The 21,133-nt window shown below is 59.3% G+C and overlaps 2 protein-coding genes across 5 annotated transcripts; one reads left to right on the top strand and one right to left on the bottom strand.

Annotated features, from left to right (window-relative positions):
- The first annotated feature begins 4,028 nt into the window (after positions 1-4,028).
- SYDE1 (synapse defective Rho GTPase homolog 1) lies at positions 4,029-11,023 on the top strand. Of its 2 annotated transcripts, XM_053896986.1 has the most exons (9): positions 4,029-4,189; positions 5,832-6,173; positions 6,274-6,918; positions 7,073-7,287; positions 7,886-8,012; positions 8,223-8,383; positions 8,979-9,204; positions 9,587-9,978; positions 10,604-11,023. In XM_053896986.1, exons 1-9 carry the CDS (start codon positions 4,102-4,104, stop codon positions 10,688-10,690), a joined length of 2,283 nt encoding a protein of 760 aa, XP_053752961.1. In that variant the 5' UTR covers positions 4,029-4,101; the 3' UTR covers positions 10,691-11,023. The 2 variants fall into 2 exon arrangements, with proteins under 2 accessions (XP_053752961.1, XP_053752962.1); XM_053896987.1 differs by having other exon boundaries at positions 9,587-11,023.
- Positions 11,024-11,033: 10 nt separating this feature from the next.
- On the bottom strand, positions 11,034-21,097 carry ILVBL (ilvB acetolactate synthase like). Of its 3 annotated transcripts, none has more exons than XM_019416129.2 (16): positions 20,932-21,097; positions 20,252-20,396; positions 18,911-19,112; positions 18,661-18,788; positions 18,434-18,572; positions 18,229-18,340; positions 15,475-15,574; positions 15,236-15,333; positions 14,982-15,118; positions 13,598-13,732; positions 12,459-12,573; positions 12,193-12,362; positions 12,046-12,116; positions 11,895-11,966; positions 11,626-11,731; positions 11,034-11,495 (listed from the first exon to the last, which is right to left on the bottom strand). In XM_019416129.2, the coding sequence occupies exons 1-16, from the start codon at positions 20,970-20,972 to the stop codon at positions 11,320-11,322; spliced, it is 1,947 nt and encodes a 648-aa protein (XP_019271674.2). In that variant the 5' UTR covers positions 20,973-21,097; the 3' UTR covers positions 11,034-11,319. The 3 variants fall into 3 exon arrangements, with proteins under 3 accessions (XP_019271674.2, XP_019271677.2, XP_019271676.2); XM_019416132.2 differs by having other exon boundaries at positions 20,928-21,085; XM_019416131.2 differs by lacking the exon at positions 20,932-21,097 and adding an exon at positions 20,665-20,921.
- Positions 21,098-21,133: the final 36 nt, after the last annotated feature.

The following is a 21,133-nucleotide window of genomic DNA, read 5'->3' on the forward strand; positions in this document are numbered from 1 at the left end:
CTATAACAGCCACGTAGACACGGTTGACCACCCATGTGGCTGACCTTGGTTACTCAGTCTCTTGCCCCTCTAGAGGCCAGACTGATACCTCTCGGATCAGTGTGGCCCAAGGTCCCCACTATAAACCACGTGGTTAGCATGGCCCCCCAGGTATACAAAGGGATTCTTGTCAAGTAGGATACTCCAAGGGCTTAGGTGCCACCTCCCAGGAGCCAGTCAAGGGCCAGATCTTTCTGTGGACGACGCAGTAGAGCCCAGAGACCTGGGAGAGAGGAGAGAGAAGGTAAGGAATGACACGGGGTCTCTGCCTGGCTCTGCCCACCAGGCCACTTGCCCCACCTAACTGGTCTGTCACCCCTCTCCAGGCTGCCTCCCCTTCCTGTGGAACAGCCAGAGGTCCTGCAAGCTGGACAGCAATGGCAGCTCTTGGCATGGCAGCTGGTGGCCAGTAGCGGAAGGTGTCCTGGGGCCTGTGCAGGGGCCTGGAGAGCAGGAGGGCCCCGCAGACCTACAGCTGATGGAAGGAGGGCTCTGCACAGGGAGCTGGGGGCGCTGATGCACCCTAACTCTACAGCTTGTCTGCTGGGCTTTGCCGAGGGCCACTGAGAGAGAGGCTCTGGCCAAGATATGCCACCCCACTAACTGCCTGCCAGGTGACGCCACATTCCGCCTCAGGAAGCTGCCTCGTGGTGCCTTGGCCACCCTCTGCCCCTCTAGCTGCTTGAAGCCACCCTGGTGGATGTCTCTGAGCAGCCACCTGTTCCCTGGCTCCTCTGAGGATGGACTCCCAGCCAGGCAAGTGCCTCTTCACCCTGGAAGATGCCTCCTGCAGGTGAGCCGCAGGCACAGGGGCAACTGAGAATGACAAAAGTGGGTGGGGGGAGCTGGGAGCCTGTTCCCCTTAACCTTCTCTATCTTCTAGTCCCGGGAACAGAGGGCCCTAGGGAGATGGCATACAGGAAGCTTAGCCCACAGACACACACCCCACCGCCATCGTCCCCACCCCCACAGCCTGGATAACAGGGGGCGCGTAATTCTTCCTTTTGGATGGATAAGGAAACGGAGGCCTAGAGAGAATGTCTGCATTTAGGGCTCCCAAGAAGCCGACTCTGAGATAAGGATTCAAGTGCAGGAAGTTTATTTGGGAAGTGATCTAGGAAATGCTGGAAGGAGGGTGGAGGAGTGAGAAAGGGAAGGGAAGAGAAGGAAGGCAGTAAAGAGTGTGCTGATATTCAAGTTTCCAGTGTGGGCAGCTAGAACTCAGTCCCAGGGGAACCCATGGGGGTCAGTGTGGAACATACACATCAGTCACCCCACATGAGGGGTGAGGGAGCTGGGGTACTTATCCACCACCCCCCACGGTCTGCCACAGGGGTGCAGAGCTCTGTGCAAACCTCACCAGCCCCCTCTGCCTGCATTTCTTCTTTCAACAAATCCCCATTCTGCTGGGGCTATCCATCAAGCAGCCAGCGAGAGCATTTGGGGGAAAGAGAATACACACACACACACACACACACACAGGCTCCTAAATCCAAACAGCAACTACCAAAATCCAGATTAATAATTGTACACACTTCACAAAATGTGAAAATTAGTATACATAGCCATTTTATTAACACTTACCATGAATTTCTGGTTGTTAAGAAAGAATCATAGCCAACTGTGAATTAAATGAGCTACATGTAGACAAATAAATGTAACAGGGAAAGTGCAGAAACACAGTCAAAGGAGTTTACCAAAAATGAAGATTGATGTGGTACATGTTTCTTTAAGTTTATTTATTTATTTATTTTGAGAGACAGAGCAGCATGAGCAGGGGAGGGGCGGGGGGCGGGGGAGAGAGAATCCCAAACAGGCTCTATGCTGTCAGTGCAGAGCTCGATGAGGAGCTCAACCTGATGAACCATGAGATCATGACCTGAGCCAAAATCAAGATTCACATGCTTAACCGACTGAGCCACCCAGGCGCCCCAGTGCTTGAATGTTTTTTAATCATTTGATGGCTGATTCTAAGGGCTGATCTCATCCCTACATCAGCCTCCAGCTTCTTGGAGGTTCTGGGGTACCCTCCCTGATGGGGTCCTCTTCCTGTACCCCCTGCCTTGGACTTGTGAACAGGTGTTGTTTTGACCCTGACCTCTCTCCCCACTGTCTGCAGCTACCTCAAACACATCTGGGGTGAATCCTACTGCTCTTCAGCCTGATTCCTCCCAAACACACACATCCAAGACAAATGAACATAACCTGAGAGACGTGTAGGACACTAACAAGCATACTAACATACGCATAATGGGAGTCCCAGAAGGAGAGAAAAGGATAGAAAAAAAAAATAGTTGAAGAAATAATTGCACCAAAAAAAAAAAAAAAAACCAACCTCCCAGAGTTGATGAAAGATATGAATCTACACATCCAAGAAGCTCAACAAACTCCAAGTAGGACGAACACAGACATCCACTCTGAGGCACACGATAAGCAAACACTCACGACCTCCTCTTGTGCAAACCTCTTGGCCACCACCCCCTCATATCCAGGCCTCTGGTACCTGGCACCTGATCTCCCACCTGGACATTCAGCAGTGAACAAAACAGACAAGCCTCTGGTGGAGTCCCAGGTTAGACAATTAAGCAGATGAACTAGAACAAAGCATTGGAGCTATTAAGCTCAGGCTGTGACAGTGTTCAGAGAAATGAAATACAATGAGGTAATAGTGAGTGGACAGTGGTGGGTGTTGAAGGAGGGCCTCCCAAGGAGGTGCTTTTAGAACTGAAGAAGAGAAAGCAGCAAATTCGGAGGAACCAAGTCTTCCCACACAGAGGGGACTACTTGTGCAAAGGGATTGGGACAGTTTGATGTAAAGGAGGACCAGAGAGAAGGTCATGGTGAGCAATGGAGACAACAAAGGAAATGAGGCTAGAACTCTTACTGGGAATCTGGGTTTTATTCTAGGCAGGATGAGCAGTCATGGGAAGACTGTACAGCAGGGGTGGGGCGTGCTGGAATCTGACTTCAGCTTTTTAAGTCCACCCTGGGCACTGCACAGAGAATGAAATGTAGGTGTGAGGCAGGTTACATTTTCCAAGGTGGCCACAGCATCTCCCAGCCCACATCCTGTTCACAAGGTCACCTTGACACATCGCCCACTGAGAGGAGTGGGGTCTATGAATCTGGCTCCAGAAGTGACACAACACGACACCCAAGGCTGGGTCAGGAAAGGTAATGCAGCATCTGTCCTGTTCACCTTCGGAGTCCTGGGTGGCCATGCGTGAAGTCTGGTCATCCTGACTACTGACCTGCTGGGAAGAAGGCCGGACCGTAGGGAGAGGCCCACGTAGCAGCCCTAGTCCACAGCCTGTGAAGAGGTCCCAGCCCTCAGCTGTGATGAGCTTCAGGACCTGTGAGTGGCCTTGCCTCCAGATGATTCCAGCCGCGTGTGTTGAGTTCCCCCTGAACCACTGATTGAGTGGAAACAATCAAGGTCAGCTCTGGCCTGCCAAAACCCCTTACCCATGGCACCTGTGACATAAAATGGCTTTCACACCACTAGTTTGGGGGGTGGCTTGTTAAACATCAGTAGTAACCGGAATGGGGGGTGGGAAAGTTAGGTGGAGGAGGGAGGCGCCCCGAGGGGCATCCAGGATACCAAGAAAGAGGAGCTGTCATGGAAAGGAGAGAGGCCAGGGCTTGCACCAGGCTGGGGCAGTAGATGGGGGGGTGGGGGGGGGGGGTGGATAGGAGAGGAAATACGGGCAAGATGCGTTTTGAAGGTAAACCCAGCATGACGCGCTGTGTTCCATCACCAAAGGAGGGTGGGTAAGAGGGAAGACGAGGGCTGTGCCATGATAGTCCCAGGGCGAGCGAGGAAGGCAGCCTAGAGCCCCCATTCCCTCCCCACCCGGCCCGGGCGACTACATCTCCCAGCATCGCTCGCTCAGGCCGCGGGAAGGGGAAAAAAAAAAAAAAAAAAAAAAGTTTGGGCCAAGCATTCCCGGAATGCGCTTCCTGCTGGCGCGGAGCGGGGGGCGGGCGGGGCGGGGAGGGGAGGGCAGGGGGGCGGCGCGGCCGGAGCCCGGGGCGCGCACTCGGCCCGGCCCGGGCCCCAGCATGGCCGAGCCGCTCCTCAGGAAAACCTTCTCCCGCCTGCGGGGCCGGGAGAAACTTCCCCGGAAAAAGTCGGACGCGAAGGAGCGCGGTGAGCGCGGCGGGGGGGGAGGGGGACGGCGGAGGAGGGGGCGCCGAACCCCGCCCGGCCCGGGAGGCTGGGGGGGTCCTGGAGCCCCGAGGAGGGCCGGCTGCGGCGGCTAGGGGAGCCCCGCGGAGTCCCCTGCGGCCCGGGGTGGGGGACCAAGAGCGGGCAGGGGTCCTGGAAGGAAGGGGCTGGGCAGGGGGAGAGGGGGCGCGGACCGTTATGTGCGCCCGGGCCGGGGATGCCAGCGCTGCGGGCTCCTTAGGAGGCCCGGGAGGGGGGCCTCGCCCCTGACAGGAAATGGGGCCGAGACCGAGCGCCTGGAGGGCGGAGGGGAGGAGGAGTTGGGAAGCTGGCAAACGGGCCCCAGTCAGGCCGGGCCGGGGACACTCTGCGCCCCTCCAGGATGGGAGGTGGGTAGCGAAGTCCTGCAGAGGAGGGAGAGGGGCGGTGCATCAACCCCAGTAGCCACCCGCCGGCCCCCTCCTATTAACCAGTGACTGCAGCTGCACCCACCTTACGCAGCCCCAGGAAACTGTCCCCTTTATGCAGGAGGGGAAACTGAGGCACGGAGCTGTTGGGTAATTTGTCCAGAGCCAATGAAGTGAGTTAAACAGCTCTTTGGACTATGCTGCTAATAGAGACCCCCGAGGCAGAGTCCAGGGTGCTGGAAATCAGAGTTGACCAGAGGAGGGAGTCTACCAGCCAGAAGACAGGACCTTGAGGAATTGGGAGCTGCGTGGGACAGAAAGTCCCGGGAAGGAAGGTGTTAAAGGAGGGAGGCCTGAGGACTCCACATCTGAGCCCCCCCCCCCCCCCCCCCACCGCCAGCCCTTCCCAAAGATTCCCAAGGCTCCTAGAGCAGAGAGAAGGGACCGGGGTGCCCACGCACAAACACAGACAGGAAACAGCCCAGGATGTCAGAGAGGGGAGGACGGTAGAACAGAGGAGAGGCCCCAAGACATTGACCATGGGGATCTGGACTGCGCTGAGAGACAGGGCCCACTCCAGGATAGGGAAAGAGTTTGGAAGACAAGCTCTTAAGAGGTGGGGGGTTGGGGGGGGGGGATGTTGCAGGAATGGGAGGACAGAGCACTAGCCGACGTGCCTGCTCCTGTCTTCCTAAGGAAGCAAGCCAGCGTTCACTGTGGGCTGTGTGCTTGACCGTAACCTGGATGCCTAGGAAGCATTCCCCACACCGAGCTCTCTGATGCCTCCCTGGAGGGGGGCATTGACTACCCCCCCCCCCCCCATTTCACAGAAGGCCACTGAGGCTCAGAGATGGAAAGCAATTTGCCCAAAGCCACCCAGTAAGAAGGGACAGGAGCAGGGCTCCATGCCAGGGGGTGGGAGGTAGAGCTGAGAATGCAGGGCCCAGGTCTGGAGAAACCCCACTGGACCCCTGAGGCTGAAGGGCAGAGGGACAGAATCCCGTCTGGGACCCCAGGAACTAAGAGGGGGTGGGCTGTAAGCTGGCAACCAGTGAGACTGCTGGCCTGTGCCCGCCCATTCCAAACAAACAAGTGGAGTGAATACCAGAGCCGCGTGCACCCCAGCCCTGGCCCCTGCTGGGGAAAGAGCTCTTCGCTGGGGCTGCACTGGGGGCAGCAGGCGGTAGCTGGGTGTCACTCCCCTTGCTCTCTGCCAGGCCGGCCAGCCCAGCGCCCGGAGCCCAGTCCTCCAGAGCCAGAGCCCCACGCCCCCGAAAAGTCCCAGGCTGGGGCAGAGGGCCCCCCTAGCCCCGAGGCATCCCGGAGCCCAGCTCGGGGGGCCTACCTGCAGAGCCTGGAGCCCAGCAGCCGCCGATGGGTGCTGGGTGGGGCCAAGCCACCAGAAGAGGCTGCTTTGGGGCCCAGGGCGCCCGGCAGCGGGGAGCCCGCGGGTGAGATCTGGTACAACCCTATCCCTGAGGAAGACTCCAGACCCCTGGCACCTGAGCCCCCGGGGCCACAGCCAGGCTCAGCGGAGCCAGAGGGCCCAGCCTCGCAAGGTGAGCACAAGCCTCAGACCTCCGGCCCCCCAAGATGACCACAAGCCTCACCCCGGTCCCAAGCCCAGCCTTCTGACCCCTGAGGTATGCTGTTCCCCAGGCGCGGCCCCTGCCAGCCCCCCAGCCAAAGCCTCCCGCACGAAGTCCCCCGGCCCAGCCAGGCGCCTCTCCATGAAGATGAAGAAGCTGCCTGACCTTCGGCGCCGCCTGAGCCTGCGGGGCACCCGGGCGGGCCGCGAGCGTGAGAGGGCCGCCCCCGAGGGCTCCGTCATCAGCCGCTACCACCTGGACAGCAGTGTGGGGGCCCCTGGACGGGCGGCAGGGGCTGGGGCCACACGGGGCCCTCGGGCCGGTTACCTCAGTGACGGGGACTCTCCGGAGCGCCCAGCGGGGCCCCCATCGCCCACTGCCTTCCGGCCCTACGAGGCGGGCCCCCCAGCCCGAGCGCCGCCCGCCGCACTCTGGGGCCGCCTCAGCCTACACTTGTACGGGCTGGGGGGGCTGCGGCCGGCACCTGGGGCCACCCCCAGAGACCTGTGCTGCCTACTGCAGGTGGATGGGGTGGCCCGGGCCCGAACGGGGCCGCTGAGGGGGGGGCCCGACTTCCTGCGGCTGGACCACACCTTCCACCTGGAGCTCGAGGCTGCCCGGCTGCTGCGGGCCCTGGTGCTGGCATGGGACCCCGGTGTTCGGCGACACCGGCCCTGTGCCCAGGGCACTGTGCTGCTACCCACGGTCTTCCGAGGTAGGATACGTGGCCGCAAGGGAAGAGCGGTTGGCACAGGACTCGGCTCCCCTTTTCCCCCAGAGTGTCCGGGGCCTGGGGGGGTGGCTTGGAGTAGGGGGCCAGGGCACAGGAGCCTGTGGGGACAGACCCCACAGGCCTCCTGTGTCTTCAGGGTGCCAGGCCCAGCAACTGGCCGTGCGCCTGGAGCCCCAGGGGCTGCTGTACGCCAAGCTGACCCTGTCAGAGCAGCAGGAAGCACCAGGCACAGCTGAGCCCCGCGTCTTTGGGCTGCCCCTGCCGCTGCTGGTGGAGCGGGAACAGCCCCCCGGCCAGGTGCCCCTCATCATCCAGAAGTGCGTTGGGCAGATCGAGCGCCGAGGGCTGCGGGTGAGCCCCTTGCCCCATCCCAGCTGGCCCCCAGACCTCAGACCTACACCCCCAGGACACCCCACGTACAGAGGCCAGGCCTTCCCCACACGTGCACCCTGCCTGGGACACTCCTAGCTCCAATCCCAGCTTAGACAAGGGCAGAAGGCTCCCCTAGACCATAGCACCCAACCCAGAACCCAGGGTCCCAGACCTTCTGGAGCTCAGAGCCTGATGGGAGAAAAGACACGATCCCCGAAACTCACAAGTGTAAAACTGTGGCTGGGACAAGAGGGGAGAAGCAGGGAGAGAGCAGGTCCTTAAAGCAGGACCTGACCTCTGGTTGGGGTAGTCAGGAAAGACTTCCCAGAGGAGGTGACAAGTGACCTGAGGACAAGTGAGCCAAGCAGAGGGCTTACGCGGCCAGGTTGTTCAGGGAGCCATGGTGGGGACACCACGACAGGTGTCAGAGGGGCAGGAAGGCAGCTGGTAAAGCTGCAGCCAGCCCCCAAGCCCTCAGCCCACTGCCACCCTGACCCGGGCCTCCAGCTCTCAGCCCACCCGGCCCTCATCAGTTTGTAGCACTGGCCAGAAGACATCTCTCTGCGCCCACCCCCAGGTGGTGGGGCTCTACCGTCTGTGTGGCTCGGCAGCTGTCAAGAAAGAACTTCGGGATGCCTTTGAGCGGGACAGTGCAGCCGTCTGCCTCTCCGAGGACCTGTATCCCGATATCAATGTCATCACTGGTCAGCATGCCCCTGCCTACCCCCGCCTGCTCCCCATTCAACCTTCACCTCAAGGGAGTCCCTGTGGTCCTCTGGGACCTCACCCTTTTCTCTCTGGCTTTGTTTTCATCTTCCTGTGCCTGCCCTCCTCTTCCCCCTCCCAGCCCCAGCTGACCCCTCCAGCCTCAGAAGCCAGGGGTGCCCTGACCAGAGTGCGCCCTGTGTCCACAGGCATCCTCAAGGATTATCTTCGGGAGTTGCCCACCCCGCTCATCACCCAGCCCCTCTATCAGGTGGTGCTGGAAGCCATGGCCCGAGGACCCCCAAGCAGGGCGCCCTCCAGCACTGAGGGCACCCGTGGGCTCCTCAACTGCCTGCCGGATGTGGAGAGGGTGAGTTGGGCCTGGTGGGAGTGGGCAGGACTCAGAGTGGGCTGACACCAGTAGAGTGTTTCATCCACACCTGAGCCCATGATGTGCACGAACATGTGGCTATTAGGTGCTATCAGAATCCCCACTTCATAGCTATGGAAACCTAGGCCCAGAGCAGTTGAGTGAGTTGCCCAAGGTTGCACAGCCAGGACATCACAAAAATGGAGGCTCTGAATACAGGTCTGTCAACCTACCACAAGGGAGGTTCCTGGCTATGGAATCCTAGAGAAGTCCTCACCCTCTGTGCCTCAATACCCTCATCTGTAAAATGGGATTAATGCTAGCCCTGACTAACACACAGAGGAGTGGGTTCAAATCCAAGCTCTGCCATTCCAAAACTAAGTTACCTTTGTCCTCAGTCTCCCTTCCAGCAAAATGGGATCATAATAGTAGTATCGAAGCCTTAGCTCGGCCATCAACCAGCTATGAGATCTTGAGTTTCCCCACCCCGGGCCGCGTTCGTCTACCCGCCCGCCCCCCCCCCCCCCCCCCCCCCCCGCCACCAGGTGTGACAGGGGACCAGTCAGCCTCACGATTCCCAACCTTCTTCTCTCAGGCCACGCTGACGCTTCTCCTGGACCACCTGCGCCTCGTCTCCTCCTTCCACGCCCACAATCGCATGACCCCGCAGAACCTGGCCGTGTGCTTCGGTCCCGTGCTGCTGCCGGCGCGCCAGTCACCCGCCAGGCCCCGCATCCGCAGCTCTGGCCCGGGCCCCACCAACGCTGTGGACTTCAAGCGCCACATCGAGGTGCTGCACTACCTGCTGCAGGCCTGGCCAGGTGAGCCCGCCTCCGGCCCTCACCACCAATCAAGGCCAGGCCGCCGCAGCGGCGCTTTCTCGGGCGACGAATCAGAGTCTCGAGGTTCAGGCATGCCACGCCCCCTCACCAGGGTAAACCGGTACCTGGTAGCCCCGGGAACCCGTCCAGCTAGAGCCAATCCCAGCTTGACGCGGTCAGAGGCCCTGCCTCTTGACACGCCCTTCAGAGGGCCGGTTGCCTAAGCAACCAGTTCTAGCTCCGCCAGTGAACTAGCGATGCGGTTGCAGGGCTTTTCTTTCGTCAGGGCCAATCAGGGGCCTGGTTACCTGGGCAGCCAATCAGAGGTCTGGCTTCCCGCGTGGTGCGTGACGCCGTCACGAGCCCCGCTCTCCCTCCGCAGATCCCCGCAGGCCCCCGGAGCCTCCGGACGTCGCCCCGTACGTGCGGCCCAAAGGGCAGCCGTCGCTGCACTTGCCACTCGCCAGCCCCGAGGTGGTGACTCGGCCCCGCGGCCGGGGCGGCCCCGAAAGCCCCCCGAGTAACCGCTACGCGGGTGACTGGAGCGTTTGCGGGCGGGACTTCCTGCCATGTGGGCGGGACTTTTTGTCCGGGCCGGACTACGAGCACGTGACGGGCAGCTGCAGCGAGGACGAGGACGAGGACGCGGGCGAGCCGGCGGGCGCCGCTGACTTCGACGATGACTTCGAGGCGCCCTTCAACCCGCACCTGAACCTCAAAGACTTCGACGCCCTCATCCTGGACCTGGAGAGAGAGCTCTCCAAGCAGATAAACGTGTGCCTCTGAGCCGGGCGGGGCGGGACCCCGGTCACTCGGGCCCCGGGCTACTGGCTGCTGAGGCCGTGCTCCATCCAGCCCCTGGACCAGGCCGGTCACTCAGGCCCTGGTCCCGGCTGCTGGGGCGTTGCCTAGTGACCAGCCAGCCCGTTGCTGAGAATCATTCCTCGTTTCCAGTGCTCGCTATTGGGGCATTGGTTGCACAGGCTGGGACTGGGGATTTTCGGGACCAGCCGTCGTGGCCATCTTTTTTGAGTACCAAGGGCTTTTCCCCTTGCTGCCAAAGGCACTTCTCCCGCTTGCTGGGCTGGCCTCTCTTGCCTCCCCTTAGCCAGGGAAACACCAGTTACTGTGAGCATCACCCCAGGGTGGTGAGACACTCCCCGCCCCCACCCCCCCCACCCCCCCCCCATGCCCCGCGCCAATCCTCTTGCTGCTGCCAACCAATTCAGTATTAGCTTTAAGCACTGCACTCTGCTTCTCCCCTCCGTGGAGGGCCCAAGGACTATGGTGAGGTGCTGTTTGGGGCAGGGTGGGGGGAAGCCCCTATCTGGGCTCTGGCTGGATAGGGGCAGCTGGGGGCTTTTAGAAAAATAGCTGGTTTCCCCACCCTCTCTTCCAGGGAAAGTCCCGTGATTGCCTCAAACCAGGAAACGGAGATAGCAGAGCCTGGCCCTTCCCCTCCCCCATTCTTCCTCCACATCCCTGAAGAAACTGAGCACTTACAAGACCTCCCTGTGGAGGGGCCCCACCTGAAATGTCAGGCTGGGGGCACTTTGGTACGGAACATATTTATTGCCTCCGTGCGTGTGTGTCTGTGTGTGAGGACTAGTGTGCATGGGTGGACACGTCTGGAGCAGGCGTATGGGGCTCTTTCAGGGACCTCTGAGAGGGAAAGAGTTCGCAGTGGCCAGACACCCTAAAATCCCCAGTAATGGAGCCACAGTGGGCCCCAGAGCTCCAATGGGAGAGTAGGGTCCCCTCCTGTCTCCCCCACCTTCCCTCACTCCCATCTTTGTGGACAAATAAATCAATATGCACACGTTCTGGGATGAGTACTTGGGCCCACACGGACCAGAGGTGGTTTATTAAGCGTGGAAGAGAGGAAGGGAGAAAAGGGCAGTTGTTCCCCGCACAGAAAAAAAGCCCAGGAGCTCCCGGGTGCTGCCACGGAGCTTCTCTGAGCTCTGACCCCTGCAGCCCCACCCTGTCTTCTTGGAGGGTTGTGGAGTCAGTGGACCTGATGGGCCAGGTCCAGGTAGGCAAGGATGAGGCTCTCAACCAGCTAGGTACAGTCCAGGGGTGGGAAGGGAGCCAAGGGTACTGACCCATAAGGCCCTACACAGCAATGGAGCCATCTCGGAAGTCTGTCCTCCCAATGAGGATGTTGACCACAACCGGGTGTCCGTCTCGGCACTGCTGTTGAGCGTCACGAAGCACCTCGACCACCTGATCTTTCTCCCGCGAGAGCAGCAAGCCCTGGGCCCCAAGTCCCATGGCTGCCTTGTGATAATCTGAAAGGAGAAGTCCAGTCAGATGGTGGCAGGGACCCAGCTCGCCATGCAGTCAGCCCAGGAGAGGAACGCATGCCCATCCGGGCCTGAAACAGCCTCCCCCCGTCTCCAGCCTGCCCAGGCCCCTCACCGGTGTAAGCCAGGCCACAGGCCACATTGCTGCCCAGACAGGGCACCTGCTCCCGAGAGATCTGGGTCCAGCCAGCATCATTCCCCACCAAGGCAATCACTGGGATCTGCAGGGAGAGGGCGAGGCCAGCCCACAGCCTTCAGTTTCAAGGCTTGGCCAACCAGAGGGCAAAGACAGGGACAGGCAGAAGCAGCTCCCTCCCTATCGCGGCCCATCCTGACAGCTCCCACGACTCCAAGCCCTCAGCGTCCCTCGGGCAGCCCAGTCACCTTGTGTCTCACAAAGGTGTCAAATTCAATGAGGCTATAGCCAAAGGCTCCATCTCCAAACAGGCACCACACCTGAGCAGGGAACAAGGCTGCTTGAGTACCTCACTACCCAGGACACGGCAAGCCTCCTGCCTCCAGCGCCCTGACTCACCTCGGCATCTGGCCGGCACAGTTTGGCCCCGAGTGCAAATCCTGCACCAACCCCCAGAGTCCCAAAGGCCCCTAGGGAAACCAAGAGCACGTGGGTAGAAAGGGGCCTGGACCGTACAAGCCGTCCCAGGCAGAGGCCCTTCCTTACCAGGATCGAGCCAGCGCAGGGGGCCGCGGGGTTGCACCAGGTGGGCGGCAGTGCCCACAAAGTCTCCACCGTCGACCACCAGAATCGTGTTGTCAGGCAGAATCTCCTCCACAAGCTGCAATACCCGCACCGGGTTCAGGTGCTGGCCTACAGGCGTCAATGCCTTCTCCCTGCCAGACAGAGGTGCACATCAGCAGGGCCAGCAGGAGAGCCTGCCAGGAACCCACCCCCCCCCCCCAACCGTGTCCACCGCACCCGGCCCCCACCGGAAGGTCTGCTCCTTCTGCCGGTCAGCTTGCCGAAGCTCCTCTGCCCAGTCTGAGGCCCACGTCTGGCCCTTCAGGCCCTCCGCCAGCGTCACCACAAAGGAGCCCACGTCTCCTAGGGAAGGAAGAGAAAACAGCTGCAGGGAAGTGGCCTCCTGCCCTCCCAGCACCAAAGGCCCGAGGACAGCAGGAATCCAATAGCAACAGGAGGCAATAGCAGGAGGCAAGGTGCCAGGCCAGGGATGCTCCTAGAGCAGAAAAGGCAAAACACCCCCCACAGTCTGCCAGAAGCAGGTCGGGGCAGCCAAGGCCAGAGAAATGAAGGTTTAGGGAGCACTAAGTGGGTTAGAAACCCAGGCAGCCTCGTCGCCTGCCTCCTCCTCCTCACACCCTAGATCAGGCAGTGCTGTGAATTCTGCCTCTAAAACACATCACGAAAAGCACCTCCATCAGCCAAGCACGCTGCTTTTGAAGTGACCGATAAACAGGCCGGTGATATATACACTTTCCATCATCTCCGTCTTCGAAGTGATCCCACAGAGGCTCAGAGAAGCCGAGTCTCTCATCCCGGTCCATCCCCGCTCCAGGCCTCGTCCTTTCTGCCCTGGCCTGGTTTAACGGGCCCCTGGCCTCCACCTCGCTGGCCCCCTCCAACTTGCTGCCCACCAGCTGCTACAGTAGACCTTCCCGAGCTTGAATGCAACAGTGCCACTCCTCTGCTTGACAGGAGAGCTCCGTGTAGCCTATGCTGCAGCACAATGTCCTTGGGACGATGGGCAGAAGCAGAGCACAAAAAGGCTGTGGGAGCGGACTGAACAGGGAAGGTAGGACAGGACAACAGAAGCCTCGGAGGCAGGTCTCTGTCCTCCGGGCAGCAGGCAACATGGGAGGATTTGCAGCCAGGGGCGGGATCACATGCATGTTATTCCCAGGCCTCCCCTCGTACGCACACCCCACTATCTGTTCATCCAGAAGCACCCATCAGTCTGAGAGCCACAGGTATGTCTCCAGCTGACCGGATGCCCGCCAGGGCAGGGTTCAGGCCTTGCTCACAAGCACCCAGCTCAAGCCAGCTGCAGCAGAAGCCAAGAGAAGGACCAGGAAGAGCATGTGTGTGTGAGGGGGTACAGGGCGCTCACCCTGCACGGCTTCCTGGGGCTTCCAGAACATGTCTGAGTTCATCAACATCTCTTTCCGGTTACGGTTGACGATGATGATCTTGCTGCTGCGGCTGAGGACACGGCCGTAAGACAGGCGGAAGTCGCACACGATTCCTGGCGTGGGAAGCGGGGTCTCAGTGGCTGGAGGGCCAGTGTTCCCACTACCTTCCTTCACCCACCATGGCAGAGTAGATGCAAAAGTGACCCCCATTCTTCCTTTCTCCCTGTGCCAGTGCCGGCCGCAATGACTTCACATCTCCCCACCCCTTGAATCTGGGCTGGCCTCGGCACATGCTTCGGTCAACAGGCTGTGGCAGAATGACGGCAGGCACTCCTGAGACCAGGCTTCAAGAAGCCTTGTGGCTGCCACTGTCTCTCTTTCTCTCTTAAAACACCTTGCTCTAACCCTCCTGCCTGTTCTCATCCTCCACCAAGTGAACAAGCCCAGGCTGGCCTGCTGGATGATGAGAAACCTGGAGGAAGATGTAAGGAGGAGTCAGAGAAGTCAATTAGCCCAGCGGAGGCCATGTGAGCCCAGCCTAAAGTCAGCCAAGCCCAAGGATATGCGCCTGCCCGCCCCGGATCAGCCCAGATGCCTTCTTGCCTCGCCAACTACAGACTCATAAAGGAGTCCCACCAACAGCAGAAAAACTACCGCCTAACCTATAGGTGGAGCTTGAGAAATAAGTGCCTTTTTTCAATGTTTGTTTATTTTTGAAAGAGAGAGAGTGCGGGGGAGGGGCAGAGAGAGACAGGGTGACAGAGGATCCAAAGCGCGTGCTCCAGGCTCTGAGAGCAGAAAACCCGCCGCGGGGTTCAACCTCACAAATGGTGAGATCACGACCTGAGCCGAAGTCCTACACTTAAACCCACTGAGCCACCCCGTCGCCCCCATAATAAGCGCGTTTTAAGTCACTGAGTTTGGGGATGGTCATCACACAACAGCGAACCGATACAACTATGACGTGGTGGCCAGGACTCCCCTTTACACGAAAATGCGCACGCCGCACGCGCACATGCTGTGTCCATCCTGCACAGAGCACACACGTGCCAACGCTGAATGTGAACACTACAGGTGCCCACTGTCTGTGCCTCTTCCTCCGTGCAGGGCTGAGCCACGCGGCCTGACTGCGAGCTTGCCAGAACTTCCCTGGCTGGATTTCAAGTACACGGCTGTCCAAACCCGGGCAAGGGGCAAGGGGCAAGGGGCGGGCCCAAGGTAAGAGGGTGAGTGCTTACGAGGGTAGGGTGCCAGTTAAGTACCTGACTACGAGGGGCAGGGCCACAGGGGGAGCGGGGAGAGGAGGAGGGGCGGGGCCTGCAGGGAGGGAAAGGGGAGAGGGCAGAGGAGGCCGAGGCCCACCTGCCAGGAGGACCACGTCTGCTTTCTTCAGAGCAGCGCTGCGGTTCTGCCGGATGTGGAGGGGGTGGTTGCGGCCCAGCAGTCCTCGTGCCATCCCTCCCAGGAAGCAGGGGATGCCAAGGGTCTCCACGGCAGTCCTGGGGGTCCAGGCAGAGCAGAGGGGAGTGTAGCCAAGGGCATGTCCCCACCCCACAAGGCATCCGGAGACCGGGGACCAGGGATATGACAGCAAGGGCAGGGCTGAGGGTTCTCACCGAAGTCTGTCAGCAGGTATCGGGGGCAGCAGAGCCTGGCTCCCCAGCACAACAAGGGGCCTTTTGGCTCGGCTCAAGATTTCCACACAGCGCTGAACCTGGGATTAGAGACGGGGCTCAAAGAGCCAACCGTGTGAGTCACCATCAGCCCCCAAGATCCAGGCCCCACTACTGACTCAGAGAGAGGCCATCCTGCCAGGTGGGGTTCCTCAGGGAACCAGGGAAGAGAGGCGATTCACCTGCTGGGGGGATGCCTGCGGAATGTCCAGAGGCAGAGGCCCCTCAGGCCGAGGCTCCCAGGCTCCTGCAAAGAGGTTGGCCAGGTGATTCTCTAAGTACCTGCAAAGATGAGAGGAAGAGGCAGTTACCAGGATTAATGACTGGGGTTCTGGGAGTTGAAGGAGGCCAGGGTCGAGCCGGGAAGTGAGACAGGCACAGAAGTGGGTGAGCCACACCCCAGACAGACAAACCCCAGTGGCCGAGTCTCCAGCCACCTGTTGCCCCTCAGAAGCTTCTGGCGACCACCCAACCTGACACAGACCCTCAGAACCAAGTGACACAAGTGTGGAGTGCCAGGATCAGGGCCACGGCTGCAGAGTGAGACACACAAGGCTCCACGCTTCCTAGCTGTGCGACTGGGCAAATGACTTAACTTTTCTGAGGTTCCTCCTCTGTAAAATGGAAAAGGGAATCTCTCTCCCAAGGTTCACTATCTATCCATTCAGGATATAAAGCACTTTGCAAAACACTCAATCAGGGAAGGCACTCAAGCCTCTTTCTCCGGCTTCCGACACCTCCTTCTGTCTCCTTACTCATTGGGTCATAGGGCCCTGACTTCCCATGTGGGCCTCCAGGGCCCTGGAGACACAGAGATAAATCTTGCCCAGCTCTGCATTCAAGGAACATCCAATCCAGCCAAGAACAAGACATGTGGGTGTCGGCAAAAAGCAGTCGGAACCAGAAGCTTCTGTTTCTCTTTTGAGGAGGAACCAAGAATACAGAGAATGCGAAGAGGCCAAGGAAGAAACCATGGTAAACCCCAACATAGAAAGAAAGGCAAAGGAAGAGCCAGCCCAAAGGGCTGAGTAGGGGCAGCCCAAGAGAGGAGAGGAGAATGGAAGGCGGGGAGGGGGGAGTCAGAACCAGGGAACAAACAGGCTGCTGTCACCGCCACAGAACAAAATTGCTTAAAAGTTCAGCCTACCTCGGGTGCCTGGGTGGCTTAGTCAGTTAAGTGTCCGACTCTTGATTTCGGCTCAGGTCATGATCTCACGGTTGATGAGATCAATCCCTGCATCAGGCTCTGTGCCGACACTGCGGAGCCTGCTTGGGATTCTCTGTCTCCCTCCCTCTCTGCCTCAACCCTGCATGCATGTGCTTCCTTGCTCTCTCACTCTCTCTCAAAATAAATAAATAAACTTTAACAAACAAATAAACAAACCAAATTCAGCCTACCTGGCATGGTCACCAGCCCCTTCCTATCTGTTCAGGACCTCTGAATCCCCCTCTGTATTTGTGGTTCCCTAGCCAGGTTGGAGAAAGGATGGGAGACAGCTTGCCTTACACCTGAAAGGACACTGGACTCAACCCTATTCTTATCTAAGACAATGGCTAATTAGTCACTTCAGCATTTTACACTGTCGAAGCTATCTTGTTTTATTCTTCACAGAATCTTAGTCTAGAGAGAAAACCACGCTACACTTCATTTTACAGATAGGCAAGCTGCAGTCAAGAAAGGTTTAATCACAACAGGATCAAATTATGACGCTGTCCACCTTAAGCCTGCACAGTCCCCTATGTCAACTGTATTTCCATTAAACTGGCGGGGGGTGGGTGGGGAAGGCTTAATCACTTGCTCAAGGTGAACACAGCTAGTTACTGGCTCGGGATTCAGACCCATCTCTCTGAACTTTCATTTCATTCCCTGTAGATGGCACATAGCTCTGTGGATAAAGCATGGGAGGCTCCTCCAGGCTGAATCCTCGTGTGCCATTAACAAGCTGGATGACTTCCTGCCAGTCATTTACCCCCTTTGGGTCCCAGTTACCCACTCTATGAAATGGGTGTAGTAACACCTTACCCTCTTCACTCAGTGTTGTCATAAAAGATATGTGAATAAAGTTCTACCCCCCGAACTGGTCTTCAAGGGACTTCTCGAGTGCCCAGGGCACAGGGGCCTGTCTTGTTCGTGGCGGTCCTGGTACCTGGCACACTGTGGCACTCACTAAATACATGGAAGGGGCATGGCAGGTAGAAGAGCAAGGACAGGCAAAGGGAAGGGACAGAGGGGAAGGAAGAGGAGAATCGACTCTCCTTCCTGTGCCGCTCCGGCCAGGCCCATCCCAGGGGTGGCCAAAACCAGATACCTCTGCTGGGGATGTGGCCCCACATGGAACCCCTTCCTATCCTCTCCACTGAAAGAAGTCCCCCCTCAACCTTGTAGCTCTTCCAGGAAAACCTTTAAGCTTATTCCTTATTCTGCATCCCATAGGTACCACTCAAAGCCAGGCCACCACTGCCTCTCATCCCAGGGCCGACAACCCCTCCTCCCTGCCTTCCCAGCTTCCACCCAAGCCCACAGTCCATTCCCCAGCAGCAGTCAGAGGGAACGTGATAAAAACCTGAATCGGGGTGTGCCACACCTCTGCTTTGGACCATATAATGCTTCTCGACGGATCTCAAAGTAAAAACAAAACCCCAGGTCCTCCCAACGGCCCCTGCTGGCCGCTCTGAGCTCAACCTCTGCCCCTCTCCCCTTTGCTCACCTGCTGCTGCCACAGAGGCTACTTTGCTTTCCCAACCCACCAAGTTCGCTCCTGCCTCAGAACCTCTGCATATGCTAGTCCCTCTACCTCCAATGCTCTTCCTATGGCTGGTTCGCCTCAGCTGGTATGCAAACCAATGAATGAGTCAAAGGAGAGACAGAGGCTGGCAGGAAGTTACAAAAGAGGGCAGGGGGCTGGAGAGGGCACGGTGGGGGTGAGGCAACTCACCAGGTGACCATTCGAGCCACGAGGCCCTTGGGCGGCTTGGCTGGCACCATCTCCTTCTGGACAATGAAGTAGGGGTACAGCACATCAACGGGAAGCTCCACAAACACTGGGCCTGTGGAGGGGCAGGGAGGATACTGAGCCTGCCATGCCTCCCTGGACCCAGACCTTAGGGCCTGACCACTGCCCAGCCCCACCCCCAACCTACCTGGGGTCCCCGACTGGGCAGCCACCATCGCAGCCCTCAGGGTGGGCACGATGTCCCGCACTCTCCGCACAGAAGCACAAAACTTGCACAGTGGCCTAAACAGGGCCATCTGATCAATGGCCTGGAGCGCACCCCGGTTCTGGTGGAAACAGAGGAGGCCAGAGAGTCAATACATGAGCCCTTTGAGGCTCCCCGGGACCCCCGCCATCCACCCAAGGGCAGGGCACCTGCAGCAGAGTGCTGGCGGCCCCACCCAGAAGCAGGACTGGAGACTGAGCTATCTGGGCGTTCTTCACTGCAGTCACCGTGTTGGTGAGGCCAGGGCCCGCTGTCACTGCTGCTACGCCCACGGTCCCTGAAATACAGAATCCATCACGGCCCTGCCCTCCCTCCCGGCCACCTCTGAAAAAACTCTGCCCTGCAAAGACTTCCCATCCCACTCTCACCAGCCCTCCACCCTCTCTGCTCTGCCCTCACCGGTCAGGCGGGCCACAGCATCGGCGGCAAAGACAGCTGTGACTTCGTGGCGTGTGTCCACCACGCGGATGCCCAACTTCTCACAAGCCACCAGTATGGGGGAAATGTGCCCGCCGACCAGGGTGAAGAGGAACCGCACGCCGTGGGCCCTCAGCACAGCTGCCACATTCTCCCCGCCATGCTGGATGCTCGCCTTGTCCACCTGGGCCCACGGAGGGAGAGAAGCACAATTACCAAGGACCAGGGCAAGAGCGCCAAGGCAGACAGGGAGAGGGCACTCTCACTCCCCCAGGAAGGAGGGCAGGACAGAGTCCGGGGTCAGAGGAACTTTGATATTGGTGAGGCACATATCATACTATACACAAGGCCCAGAGTAGGGCAGGCAGTCCTTTTACAGCTAAGGGAACCAAGACTTGCCCTGGCAAGATTCAAAGTCCCATAGAGCCAAGGCTCTTGAGCGCCCCCTTCTGTTACACTTCCTGTCTCCGGGAACAGTAGGCCAATGAGTGAGAGGAGAGGGAAAGTGGATCCCCAGAACCCAAAGTAGTTTGGCCAGGGGCCATCTGCTGGGACTCCAGAACTGCCTGCCCTCCAGGACCTAGTGGCAACTGTTGATCCCAGCCCGCTAGGCTTCCTCCCACTCACTGGGCAGGCCCCGCTGACAGGCTGCCAGCCACTAAGCACCTGGCAAGGGAGCGGCCTGCTGGCACAGCATATGCTGAGGCTTCTGAGCCTCGGCTTGTTCCCAGCCCCGCACACCAGAGGCCTTTGCCTTAAGTCTCCAGAAATCCTCAAGGCCAGTGACCTTGGGAGGGGAAGGGGTGGACTCCTGAGGGAGGAGCCAAGCAGCTCAGGGTGAGATCCGTGGGGTCAACTGTTCCCCAAAAGGCCACCTATGACAAGTTACCACACAAACTCTCTGAGCCTCAGTTTTCTCTTGTGGAAAATGAGTACAGAAACAAAAGCACCTCTAGGGGACGCGTTGAGAAGTACATGACATCTCTCACAGCTATCCCTTCTGGTGCTACCTTTGGCCCACTCTGATCACGTCGGGTTTAGGGAGCTGCGCTCAGTGAAAAGGGCTCTTGGCCTCTGGGGAAGGAGTAGGCGGGGCGCTGAGTACCCGGCAGCTACCGCCCGATTTATCTCTGCCTAGAGGCAAAGTCCAGGGACCTGTCTGCAGACTGCCGAACCGTTAAGGGCCGTAGACAGAATTTCCCAACCGAGCCCCCTAGATTGGTCGGGCCTCACTTTCTCCTGTAAAATAAGTGAGCTGGGAGTGCCAGGAGCTCCTTCCTTCTTTGGCTGCCCCCAGCCCGCCGCTGACCTATGCCCCCGCACCTTGTGCATCAACTGATAGAAGAGCCCCAGGCGGTGCGCGCAGCCCAGCAATGCGGCCACTAGCGTCCCGCAGGCCAAGAGCAGGAAAGAGGGGAAGAAGCTCCCAGCAGGGGCGGCGGCCGTGAGGGTCTCCATGACTCGCCACCTGAAAGAGAAAGGACAGTGCCAGCAGCTAGGCGCAGCGATCTTTTCCGGAAGAAGGTTCCCCGGACACAAGGCTCCCGGGCCACGCCTCTTCTCGCCAGTTTCGGCGCCGCCACGCCACCTACGCGGTTAGGCTCTGGGCGAGGCCACGCCTCTTGGGGGCCAGGCCACGCCTCCCGCGGCGCCAGCCCCCTTCCTTACGTCACCACCAGCACCAAAAATAGACCACCACAGGCAGTTTTGGCTTCAAAATAGTGCTTCACACTTACCTGTTTCTCAAAGAATAGATGGGAAGCCCCGCCTCTTTTACACCTGGGTCCAAATCTCAGTCCCAATGGTGAGCCCGCCCACCCCAAGTCTACGCCACCTAGAAGGACGAGGCCACGCCCCCAAGCTAGCGGGCGCGCCCATCCCTTAAAGCTAGACCTCTGCCCTCTGCGAGCGCCCGAGCCTGACAGCCGCCCCAGGCCGTGGGTCAAGGTCACATCGCAACAGGAGGCTTCTCTGACCCCCAGGATACTTCGGCCTTCACCTACGGGAAATGGCGCTGACTCCAGAGGAATTCGGTGCCCTTCATGTCACGTGACCCAAACGCGCAGCTTGAGGGGGCCGGGCTCCGAGCCTGCAGCCTTGTCCCTTTCTGTCACTTGGGTCTGCGGCGCCCCGTAGTCCGGCCTGAGACGCACGCGCAAAGCTGTAACCATGTTCTGGGTTACAAGCACCTCCTATAAAAGCCCC

This window comes from Panthera pardus, unplaced genomic scaffold, assembly GCF_024362965.1.
Source record: "Panthera pardus isolate Hobbes unplaced genomic scaffold, ASM2436296v1 HiC_scaffold_8, whole genome shotgun sequence".
Taxonomy (NCBI): Eukaryota; Metazoa; Chordata; class Mammalia; order Carnivora; family Felidae; genus Panthera; species Panthera pardus.

Coding starts and splice junctions, on each gene's coding strand:
- SYDE1 (XM_053896986.1), top strand. CDS start 4,102: ATGGCCGAGCCGCTCCTCAGGAAAACCTTCTCCCGCCTGCGGGGCCGG. Junction 6,174..6,273: donor AGAGGGCCCAGCCTCGCAAG/GTGAGCACAAGC, acceptor GCTGTTCCCCAG/GCGCGGCCCCTGCCAGCCCC. Junction 9,979..10,603: donor AGCTCTCCAAGCAGATAAAC/GTGTGCCTCTGA, acceptor CCTCTCTTCCAG/GGAAAGTCCCGTGATTGCCT.
- ILVBL (XM_019416129.2), bottom strand. CDS start 20,972: ATGAAGGGCACCGAATTCCTCTGGAGTCAGCGCCATTTCCC. Junction 18,573..18,660: donor CCGCCAGCACTCTGCTGCAG/GTGCCCTGCCCT, acceptor TGTTTCCACCAG/AACCGGGGTGCGCTCCAGGC. Junction 12,574..13,597: donor GCCCCAGGAAGCCGTGCAGG/GTGAGCGCCCTG, acceptor TTCCTTCCCTAG/GAGACGTGGGCTCCTTTGTG.